Source organism: Eptatretus burgeri, chromosome 13 (genome assembly GCF_056783735.1).
Source record: "Eptatretus burgeri isolate ZD-2024b chromosome 13, Ebu_testis_v1, whole genome shotgun sequence".
Lineage (NCBI taxonomy): Eukaryota > Metazoa > Chordata > Myxini > Myxiniformes > Myxinidae > Eptatretus > Eptatretus burgeri.
The window spans coordinates 32081600-32094102 of record NC_140973.1 but is presented as its reverse complement, the minus strand read 5'-3'; the positions used below and the strand labels follow the sequence as shown (position 1 = coordinate 32094102).

Here is a 12503-nt window from a genome sequence, read left to right as displayed (position 1 = left end):
TTTCTTTCAAGCTTCTGGGTCTCACTATCTGCCATGACCTTTCCCTGGAAAGCCACATTTCAAACCTCGCCTCCAAAGCCAGTCGCCGACTGGGAATCCTCCGTCGTGCAAAGTCCTTCCTCGGCCCACCTGAGCTCCTGACCACTTACAAAGCTTTCGTCCGCAGCCTGATGGAGTACTCCTGCCTCCCACCTTTCTCAGCTTCACGCTGTGGAAACCAAGGCATTTCGGATCATTGGCATCTCCCGCGATGAGGCCGAGTCTTTGGGCCTCTCACTCTCTCATCGCAGGCTGGTCGGTGGTCTTTCTGTCTTCTACCATCTCCTCTCCAGCCTCGCCCCTCCCTCCCCCCCCCCTGCTCTCTGCAATTTGTCCCCACCACATTTCTGCAGTGCGCTCAAGGTCCTCCAACAACCCCCTTCTGATAAAACTACCAAAATCACGAATCACTGCTCACCTTCACTCTTTCATTCCTCTTTTTCCCCACCTTTGGAATAAACTCCCTCACTCTATTCAATCCCATTCTTCCTCCAGGCCTTCAAAACAGCTGTTCACCACCACCTCTTATCATCCCCCATCCAAATCCCTGATCTTTTCTACCCCCGTTAATCCACCCAAACCCACCTCCTTCATATTCCCTGCTTTCCTTCCTGAAAGTCCCTGTAATGTCCATCTTGTATTCTCCATGTTCCCCACCCCATCCCTCTCCCTTCCACAGATCTCCTAATGTCTCTGTTCCCCACTGTTTTGTCCTTCCCACTCCCGCCCCTCTCGTCTAATGCCCCCCTTGCTGTGAGTTGTGTGTTAGCTCTCATACGAGCCTCAACAAGGTATACAAAAAATAAAATAAAAACTGATTCAGTTGAATAACAAATCGTCGCACAATTATCTCTGCACATCAATACCTAATTTATTGGTACATGCACTGTATGTACTGATGAAAACCACTCCTTGAACGGACTTCTAGAATGGCCATCCTGATCTCTTCATCAACTTCACCTGCAACCCAGTTTGGAAGGAAGTGGCTCATTAACTGATACCAGGCCAAAAACCATAACATTGCCATGATTTGCTGGCAAGAGTATTCGGACAAAAAAAACGAAGGCATTGATGAATGTCATCACCAAAGGAAAGATTTTTGGAAGCATTAAGTGCAACATCGACACAATTGGATGGCAAAAGTGTGGCCTGCCACATGCCCACATTCTGACTTGGCTTCAAGATGAACTTCATGTGCACAGAGTGGATGACTTCATCAGTGCTGAACTTCCAGACCCAGTAATTGATCCACTTCTGTTCAGCACTGTCAAAACACAGATGGTGCATGGTCCCTGTGGAAGCATCAATCCAAACTCACCATGCATGAAATGTAACAAATGCACAAAAAGGTTCCCAAGATATCTTTTGAAAGAGACAGACTGGGCAAGATGGATACCCACTGTATTGTCGGAGAAAACCAGAAGATGGTGGATTCACAACAACCATAAGAGTTCGTGGTTGTGAGATTGAAGTTGACAACAGGTGGATTGTTCTATACTGTCCACTCCTCACATGGCTATTCAATGCACAGTTTGCACACATCAATGTTAAGTACCGCCACTCTGTGAAATCCATCAAATATGTGTGCAAGTATGTCAACAAAGGATCTGACATGGCTGCATTTGGCCTGACAATGGATGGGACTGTGCATGATGAGGTTCGGCAGTATGAAATGGGAAGATACATCAGCAGCAATGAAGCCATCTGGAGAATCCTGAACTTCCCAATTCATGAGCAACATCCCACTGTGATTCATCTGAGTGTGCACCTTGAGAATGGCCAGAGAGTATTTCCCTGAGGAGAATGTACAGAGAGTGGACATAAAAAAAGGAAAACAAAAAAAAGGAAATATCTTTTCCCTTCTCACCTTTCCCTCCCGTAACCACACGACTTCCTCGATGGATTCTCCCTCTTACTTCTCCTTGCCTTTCCACATTTCCAATCCCACTTTGATCATGAAGGTATTCGCCACTCCCCTTCACGACATTTTTTCTTCAAACACTTCCTTCACTTCCCCACTTCTCAAATCTTCAAAAAAACAGAAAATCTAAGTAAACGTCTCTGAAAATGTTTTGATTTCCTCTCTCTGCCGTGCACTTCTTCTTCAAAAACCTGAGTTCAATTCCACCATTCTTTCATCCTGTGTCTAAAAATTCCACCTGTTACAATACTTACTTCCTTCATTCTCTCAATTCTTCTATACTGCACCCATCCTCCAACATATTTACACGCATCTCTGACCAACAAATTTTTAAAATCCCATTTTGCAATGCTTGTTCGTCTTCCATTATTAATCAATCATTTTTTCCCCCAACTTCAGTGCAAATTCATTCCTCCTCTTTAAATCTACCTCCTCCTAACTCCCTACCTGTTATACCCCCTCCTTACTGCTCCCCATCTTGCCCCCCATCCGACATCCTCTCTTAGCATCTCTCCACTGCCCTCTATACTAACAGCTCCTCCTCGAGTATACATCAATGTGTAGTTTCCAAGCATCTATGGGCTCCGTTCCAGCCTAAAAAATGTCTCTCCTTCTCAGTCAGTACATTCTTCAACATTCCTCAATTTTCTCGAAATACCTGGATAAAATCACAAGCTGGTCCAACACATTGAACATGTTTTTCCACCCAGACAAATCTCAAACTTTCACTATCTCTCTGAAAGGAAAGTCTGGAACCCCCCCTCCCCCAATCTATTTTCTCAACGATCCTCTGGAAGAAGTCCTTTTATTCAAGTTTCTGGGTCTCACTATCTGCCATGATCTTTCCTGGGTAAGCCACATTTCCAACCTGGCCTCCAAAGCCAGTCGCCGACTGGGAATCCTCCATCATGCAAAGTCCTTGCTTGGCACACCTGAGCTCCATGACCACAAAAAGAGCTTTCGCCCGCAGCCTGATGGAGCACTGCTCTCCCCTTTGGGCTGGTAATTCCACCTCTCACCTTTCTTGGCTTCACACTGAGGAAATCAAGGCATTTAGGATCATTGGTATCTCCAGTAAGGAGGCTGAGTCTTTGGGTCTCTCATTCTCTTACCGCAGGCAGGTCGGTGGTCTTTCTATCTTTTACTGTCTCCTCTCTAGCCTTGCCCCCCCCCCTGCTATGTCTGTGCTCTTTCCTCCATATATTTCCACAGGGCATTCAAGGTCCACCAAAAACCCCCTTCTGGTGAAACTGCCAAAATCAAAGGTCACTGCTCACCTTCAGTTTCATTCCTCTTTTTTTCCACCTCCAGAACAAACTCCCACCATTCTCTTCAATCCCACTCCTCCCTCTAGGTCTTCAAAACAGCTGTTCACCACCATCTCAGATCTTCCCCCATCCAAAATCTTGATCTTTTTGACCACTGTTTGTTTACCCCGGGTACCCACCCCATCCCTTTCCCTTCCACAGATCTCCTATTGTCTCTGTTCCCCACTGTTTTGTGCTTCCCTCTCCTGTTCCTCTTGTCTCCTGCCTTGTTTATTATTCTGTGTTAGCTCTTACACAAGCCTCAACATGGTATACAAAAAATATACCCATCAGAGATGGGGAATCCCCCGCCATTGAAATAAATGCTGACGCCCAGCCAGCCGGACGGACGGACGGACGGACGCACAGCCAGACGGACGGACGGACGACCCAGGTGACAACAATATCCCCCTACCGCCACGCGGCGGGGGATAATAAATGTTGACGCCCAGCCAGCCGGACGGACGGACGGATGACCCGGGTGACAACAATATCCCCCTTCCGCCACGCGGCGGGGGATTTAAAAAAACCCCCACATCCGCGTGTATACAACACCCAACGGGAACCCCAACAATCACACAACCCACACCTCATGACGTCCTACCTGGACACAGAACCAGTGATGTTCGTGCCCCAGAAACACAAAAACAACAGCAAGCCCAAACATATGCTAACCTACAAACATACAACACCAGATCACGTGTTAGTAAAAACAAAACAAAACAAAAGAGCAGAGCAGCCCATCAATGATGTGATTTGACGTTTATTTGCTTGAGGTTTGCAAAAAAATAAATAATTTAAAACAACAGAGCACTTCTTCATTTGAGCTCAAGCATCAGCACATGACCGGAAATCAGCGGTCGTATCGAAAATATAACCCGGACACGTGCCAAGGCACGGGGCCTATTGGCCTGAGGAAGCCTGCTCTGAAGACCGGGATGAAACGTTGCCCAAGACCGGGTCTGCTCTGGCTTATTGCTCAAATCAGCAGAATCGATCTGGTTTACTTTTGGTTGGAAGTGCTTTCTTCTTCTTTAACCCTTTGAACCATAGCAGCCATTTTATCTGGTGCTATTAAATACGAGATAAAGTCAAAATATAATTACTTTTCACAAATATGTGCTTTTGGAACCAACTTACTTCATTAAATCATCATAGGTGGGCCTCGTCATAGCTGAAAGAACCAAAACCCCCAATTATAAATATAATTTCTACAACTTCAGTTAAGCATTCACTCATTTTCCTACCAATTTGGCTCATAATGCTGGACACCCAGATTACAATCCCACAGGCTCTGTTGATTTCTCCGTTTTTACAACAAAGTCCATGTGACAAATGTCTCCGAATGTCTTTATCTTACATGTGATGTCCTCAAACCATAGATATTTGATGCTACGGCAGCCACCGCCCCCCCCCCACCCCCTCCCACCTTTCTCGTTATGCTTACAAAATCCAGGATGACTGATCCAGGCTGACTGCACACCGAAATCATTTTATTACTCACTTTTCCTGTCAATGGAAGCACCTTACAGAGGCTAATCTCTCACTCTTCCCTCCAGGACTTCCAGCAAGCAGTGCACCACCATCTCTTCTCATTCCCAATTGTGACCTGTGATTCCCATGAGCCCCATTAACCATTCCTAACTCGTCCATCTTGCTTGCTAGTTTCAGTATTTCCTCCCTCACCTCTTTTCCTGTTTGCGCGTTCCCTTGGTGCTTGTCCCACTGTCAGTTCTACCTTGCTCTTCCATGAGCCCACTCCAGTAAAATAATATATAATTAAAATATAACACATAAAAAACATAAATTTATACTAATAAAAATATCCACCATGAACTCTTAATCACTGTGGAGAAAAAAATATGACCACTGGACCTGTAGTTTATCTGAGCCCTGGCCGAATGTTGGAACCCAAATTTGGTAGCATTCTGACTGGTGGGTCTGGAGAAGAAGATTAAAAAAAAGGAATTTACACGATTTTCCCCAAAATTGACCAAGTCGGCCATTTTGACTTACTTAAAGGCACGTGACAGGAACGAGCTTTGAAATCCCTGTTACCAGTCAGAAGAGGAACGTTGCTGCCAAATTTCAGCCAGATCGGTCCAGCGGTTTGGCCGGAGAAGTCGAAATAGGAGACGGACGGACGGTGCGCGATGACGATATGTTATCTGGAATTTAAATTCCAGATAAACTAAAAAAATTAAATGCTCAACAAATTATTTAATGCTGGAAACATCTGCTCCTGCTCCCTTTGGGAGCATTGTTGTGTCCATGACCTGACCCTGGGTACTTTCAATACGTATGTAAAATTTGGTGAATATCAGGCCAGTGCTGTTTTTATATACAATTTTCAGATGTACATACACATATACATACATACATAGAATTGCCTTATTTAATACAGTAGGATATATCTGACCACATTAAAAAACATCAAGTGAGCAATGCAATAAAAAAGGTTAAGTGTTGAGTTGTGAAGAAGAAACAACAAAAGCTCACCTCTCTGTCGATGCATTGATTTAACGTTATCTCTCCTGTATTTGGAGCAACATCAAAATATGATTGAATATTACCACCATTGTATTCCGAAGAGAACTGAGCATCATCAGGCTTGCAGGTTAATGCATCGGCCAGGTTAAATAATGCTGTGTCTGCAAGAAACATACAAGAGGAAATGGTACAAACTGCAATAAGATCCGCCATTGAAAATTGTCTCACGAAACGGCAAAGACGAGTTCATGATTTAAAAAAATAAACACAGAGAAAATAAACTTGTAATAAGATCAAGGTTTAAAATGCATCCGCATCACGAACAAAATGACTGACTCATCTGCTGCAGCCTTAAGGCATTATCTCTTGTCCAACCCATTCTCCCGTGGACATTTTGCTTCTAACTGAACAATGAATGAATGCTCTAGATCTCAGGTGGTAAATGCTCCAGGTTTATTTGCCAAGCTGTGTAACAAAAGTGTTTTGTGAGAGTGGGGTGGGGAGGCTACCATAATGTTTCACTGTTTTTCACTACAAGCACAAATAACTGGTCAATGTTGATGATGCTCTATCTCATTATTCTCCTCCTTAATGGTGTACCGTAAGGCCACAGTGGTTTAAGACAAGATTTATTATTGATCCGTATCAATGGCAACTTCCATGAAAAATCATCTGCACCATGTGACAGCTGACTCTACCCTATGATAAACAGTACACCACGTGTGGAAAAGCTAGGCTGCCGCAGCATCCCTGTCTGCAGAATATTTTGCAGAGACAAACAGTTTGCATAGACAAACTAAAAGTTTGTTTGCTTGTACAAACGGTGTTTGTACAAGCACCGTTTGTTGAGAGCTTCATGAAATGGGTTTCCATGGCCAATCAGCCACACACAAGCCTCAGATCACCATGTACAATGCCAAGCGTTGGCTGGAGTGGTGTAAAGCTCATCGCCATTGGACTATGGAGCAGTGGAAACACGTTATCTGGAGTGATGAATCACGCTTCACCATCTGGCAGTCCGACGGATGAATCTTGGTTTGGCGGATGCCAGGAGAACACTGCCTACCCGAATGCCTAGTGCCAACTGTTAAGTTTGGTGGAGGAGGAATAATGGTCTGGGACTGTTTTTCATGGTTCGGGCTCGGACCATGAGTTCCAGTGAAGGCAAATCTCAACACTACATCATACAATGACATTATCGACGATTCTGTGCTTCGAACTTTGTGGCAACAGTTTGGGGAAGGCCCTTTCCCATTTCAGCATGACAATGCCCTCCTGTACAAAGCAAGGTCCATACAAAAATGGTTTGTCGAGATCGGTGTGGATAAACTTGACTGGCTTGCACAGAGGCCTGACCTCAACCCCATCGAACACCTTTGGGATGAATTGGAACGCCGGCTGCGAGCCAGACTTAATCGCCCAACATCAGTGCCTGACCTCACCAATGCTCTTGTGGCTGAATGGAAGCAAATCCCCACAGCAATGTTCCAACATCTTGTGGAAAGCCTTCTCAGAAGAGTGGAGCCTGTTATAGCAGCAAACAGGGAGACAAACTCCATATTAATGCTCATGATTTTGGAATGAGATGTTGGACGAGCAGGTGTCCACATACTTTTGGCCACGTAGTGTATATTATAATCGATCACATGGTTCTTGGAAGAATTAGTGAGGCATTATTTTAATGTTCCACAGTGTTCAAATATTTAATTCAATTTAAACAAGAAAAAGAGCAATCAGAGAATGTAGACCCTCACCAGGACTTGTTTTGTGTGGCGTTTGTGTACTGATGTGTTACGGAATTACTAAGAGACATATTTAGAACACCACTTTAAAACTGCTGGCAGTGATGACAGGGTACCAAGATATCCCGCTTTGATGCAACCTCACTTTGATCGGACACCTGACCCTGACCCATGACGTTTTTCATTATCATTCAATTGAATTCAGAATGCGATGAAAATAAATTCAATTCAAATCAAATGGAAGAACAAATAGGTACAGTCCTGCATTGGAGTCATCAGAAGGAACCCAAACAAGCAAAAAGCAATGATGAAGTCATCAGGAGGAACCTGGATAGGATTCCCATTTCAGCTGCTACTCCTCTACCCTCAAACCCAGCCAGGCACATTCAAGTGACTCTTGTTCAAAATAAATATATTGTTGCGAATTCGCGCCCGCCGGCGTGTGAACGGCCACGTAACTCGAATCGTGGCACGTCGCCCACCGGACGGACAATTCTGTCGTGACCCTCTCGGAACAATGCCGGGAGCTAGTCACGGGTGGGGGTTTAACCTCACCACGATCGTGCCAATTGCCCACCCACGCAGGATAAGGTTGCTCGCCAAATTAGATCTACCTAAGTACCTGCGCGAATGGTCAACCGGGCGATCGTACCACGCCACAGGCCGACTCCGGACACAAACTGCTTAAGCGGTCCGTTCCGTGCTACAGTGATAACCGAGCGGTGTTATGGTCGGCTTTGAAGGTTCCGATTAATTACCGGGATGTTGCACCCACTAAGAACCCCTTACGTGAAGCAGGATGGAGAGTTAAACAAAGGAAAGGACGCAGCGAAACGGGAAACAAGTTCACACAAGCACGTTTAATTCACACAGACCAGCACGGAAGGCACGTATTTACAGTCACAATAATTGCAATGCACATATAAAGCGAAAGAAGAGCTAAAACCGAATACGTGTACACACGGCAACACTTAAACAGTTCGACTTGTTGGACAGGCGCCACCCACAGTCATTTACACAAACCCAAAGACAAGAAAAGTGGCGACTTTTCTGGGCCGTCAAGTCCTCCTCCCACGTCCGTCGGCGTGGTCGCGCCTGGCCCCGACTCCTCTCGCGGTCTGCGAGCTCTCTCCGGTGTGGTGCACCGAGCTCGAGCCGCGCGTAGCTCGCGTCGTCCGCCCGACAGCTCGGACGGGGTTTTAGGAAACGGACGGGGTTTCCGGTGCTATCTCCGCGCGGAAGCAGGGTCTCGGGACCGCACCGACAGAAGACCAGACCAGACCACCAGCCAAGACGAACGACGAGACCAGCTCCAGGACGAAGAGGAAGAGGACGAGGAAGAGGAAGCGCCCCCCCCCCGTGTCCGACTTTTATAGCGCGGGGCTCCGCCCTTCACTCCGCCCCGTTTTCGGCTCCACCCTACTTCGTCAGGGTTCTGGAAAAGGGGCGTTCCCTCACTCCGACCGCCTCATGCTGTCCATCCACCAATCGGCGGCGAGCTGCCCCTCCTCCTTCCCTCACACCAAGCGCGGGGAAGAATGGCGGGAAAAACCCACCAGCATCCTTGGCAGTTTTTGTTCGTTTGACCCTCCGCGGAGATCGTAACCGCAAGGGGCCTGTTGCATGGCGAGTGGCGAAGATGTGGTAGCGTAGATGGTGGAGGTGGCATGGTTGTAGCGTGGTTGGCGCTGTGGTGGGGATGGCGTGGTTGTTGAGATGCTGTTTGTTTGAAATAAAAGATAGAGAAAGAAAAACGACTAACTCAAAGCGTCGCAGCCCGGATGGATCACATAAATTCCCTCTATACAACGGGTTTGGGCTAACTACACATGTACCTATGGAGATATCTCACCTGAGGGCCCTTTATGGTGTAATGCGAATTTCCACAGCCGTAACAATATAAATAAATAAAGAACCCACATCCAAAATTTAAATAATTCTGGCTGCCAGACCATGAGTCCACCCATGGGGGGGGGGGCATCTTGACTTGATCAATGGATCAAGTTGAAATTTAAAACATGTATTCCCATCACGACTATATCATAACTGTAAAGTTTCACATCGATTGATTAAGTGGTTTCAGAGAAAACATTATTTAATATTTTTCTTCAATCCAACATGGCTGCCAAACCATGTGACCTATCAATTATTCCTTAACAAGCTTGTGCACCTACGGCTTGGGGAACATTTGTGTGGTTTCCCCTCGATATGTTCAGCCATTCTGGAGAAGATGATTTTTATAGGTTTTAGGGTAAATCCAATATGGCTGCCAAACCATGTGACCTATGACGTTATATTTGTGAACCTTTTGTTCCTCATGGTTGAGGCAGTCATTTGTGTAAAGTTTTGGACTTGCAACCTCATCACGAGAGACGGTGTCGTTTTGCCTTTTGTACCCAAGTGAAGGAGATAACTCCAATCCAGGTCCGCAAGATGTTTGAATTTGACTTTAGTGAAAGGGCCACTGATGAGAAGGTGGCTGTTAAAAAGGATAGAAAATTCCTCCAAAAAATGCAAGAAGGAATCCACACAACAGATGGTGGCCATTTTGAAATACCACTACCTCTAAAAACAGATAAGATCCAACGATTAGATCAGAACACCATAACATCAGAACAGGAAGATAAGATCAACTTCCAACAATAAACTGATAGCAGTGAGACGACTGAACAAGTTGAAAGCTAAAATGATCAGCTGCCCTAGATACCGGGATGACTACACAGTCTGCATGAAGGACATAGTTGACAAGGGCTACGCTGAGAGGCTCCCAGCAGGTGAACTTTCTCTTGAAACAGATCTGTGTGGTACATACCCACCCATGGTGTATATCACCTGAGGAAGCCTGGAAGGATAAAGATCATCTTTGATTGCAGGGCAGAGTATGAAGAGGAAGTGCTCAACAGACACCAACTGCAAGGCACGACCTGATCTGACAACCAATCTCGGAATTTTGTGCCACTTCTGAAAGGAGCATGTGGCCAACACTTGTGCTCGTGAGATCACGTTTCACCAAGTCGGTGGAGATGAGAGTGTGAAGACTCGCTTATAAAATTACAGTATCCGATCCGGATCCTAATCTTCGCTAAAATCTAAACAATTCGGCCTTGTCACATCCAAGCTGTCCAGAAAGTTTCATCCAAATCCATCCACAACTTTTTGAGATATCCTGCTCACAAACAATCAGACACACAGGGGTGAATGCATAACCTATGTTTACCTTTGGTGGCGTAGGTAATTAGGGGAGTGTGGAAGAAAATTTCCTCTTTAAATAAGCATTTGTAATTGGTGTTGCCATATAAAGTGTGAATGAATAAAGACTGTTCCTCATTCATAAAAAAATTACTTGAACTTCGGTAAAATGCTACAGTTGAGAGGATTCCATTATAAACATGATTATCCATGTATTCTGGAACATTTGCTTTCTGTAAAACATACATCTGCCTTCAGCTGATATTGATTTGTGATAATGATTTTTCATTTTGATTAAAACTATGTAACAACCTGGAAATGTTGCATAAGTTCCAGGAAGATGTAAGTATATTGTCACGGCGCTGGCGGCCGAAGTTAATCCCCTGACCCAAATTGTGGTGACGGGTGATTAACACCGCCAACCCGGACAGTCGAGCGGTCCTTTCCTTATTAGGAAGCAGACACGTTGATCCTCGGAGATTATCACGCGTGCTCAAAGGGCATGGGCAATAGCCGTGCGACAGGGGGCACAGAAATGGATGCACAGGGGGGTTTAAACTCGAACATCATGACAAATACATAGATACAGTTACTTAAAATGAACACATTGAATGAAAACAGACAAATATTTACAAAAGGACAAAAATCAATATAATAATTATAAATACGTGAGGGAAATTAAACTCAAAGTTCAGGTGCCTCAAAACACACAGACTTAAATACAGACAAGGGGGAAAAAAAACAAAAGAAAGCAATCCTCCCTTTTTCTGGCACTTAGCTTGGCCCAGAGACGGTCTTTGTGGAACTTAGACTCGACGGGCTTCTATTTACATGTGTAGACGTGCACAAAATGGCACCAAACTGCTCCCTCGCAGCAGGAATGTTTGTCAGGCAATTTGTGAGCGGTATTCAACACCAAGGCTCAGAGACCCCGGGTAGCTGCTTTGTGCGTCGATCGTCCTCACCGATCCGCTATTTGACATACAGGAGGCTCAGGGTCTGTTACTCACGACCCAACCAAGAGCCAAAGGCCAGAGTCTTGCTTCACCACGCGAGCTAAATCACCTCAACACTAATACAAGAATCATGCTGTCTTCTTCATGCGTCAAAGGAAAGCCAACCGTAAAGCCCTGTTCTTACAGGCCATCTCCAAACTACGTTCTTTCTTGACCGTTTGCGTCCCTCACTCCACACTTGTATGTTCCTTCTCTCCCTCTTCACATTCCGTCCTATTTGATCTGCTGCTTCCCACACCCTCTTCCTCTTCATGCGTCACGTCACGCCCATCAATCCTCCGCCACCGGGGTGTGGCCTGCTCGTACAAAACCCGGGAAGGTGGGGCTTCTGCCTGCTCGTCATGTTTGGCTCGCTTGTAAATGCAAAAACGTAGGAATAGGTTACAGGGGTGCAATCACATACTGGGGGGACTTATTCTTACTCCCAATCTAATTAACAACACACCACCCCCTGTGTGGTAACACATAATACTTAAGCTCACAGTTTCCCGACTTAATAACATCAAAATGTCTCCTCCATGTCCACGGACCAAACAACTCCATTCAATCCTAAATCTCCTCTTAAGTTCCTCCATGTACCCCCACAACCATAACATAACCACAACCATAACTCCATTGTCTTTCCCCCCCCCCCCCCCCCCGCTCCTGCAAGATTCAATGCAGTTGTTGCTATTCCGGTCTTACTTACCGACTCACACCTAATTAGCCTATTAAATAAATTAGGAGGGGCTGTGGGAAGCAAGCCATAGCTACCTTACCTATTCTCCTTCACGTTCTACACCCCTTAAACACAACAATT

General features: G+C 45.5%; 1 protein-coding gene and 1 pseudogene across 1 annotated transcript in view; one reads left to right on the top strand and one right to left on the bottom strand.

Annotated features, from left to right (window-relative positions):
• CDHR2 (cadherin related family member 2) overlaps positions 1-12503 on the bottom strand; it is a 246758-nt gene that overhangs the window by 178866 nt on the left and 55389 nt on the right. Inside the window, exon 4 of the mRNA XM_085851957.1 lies at positions 5767-5918. Coding sequence (XP_085708083.1) covers positions 5767-5918 — 152 coding nt within the window. The remainder of the gene's footprint in view (positions 1-5766; positions 5919-12503) is intronic.
• LOC147014194 (uncharacterized) lies at positions 1111-1837 on the top strand (annotated as a pseudogene).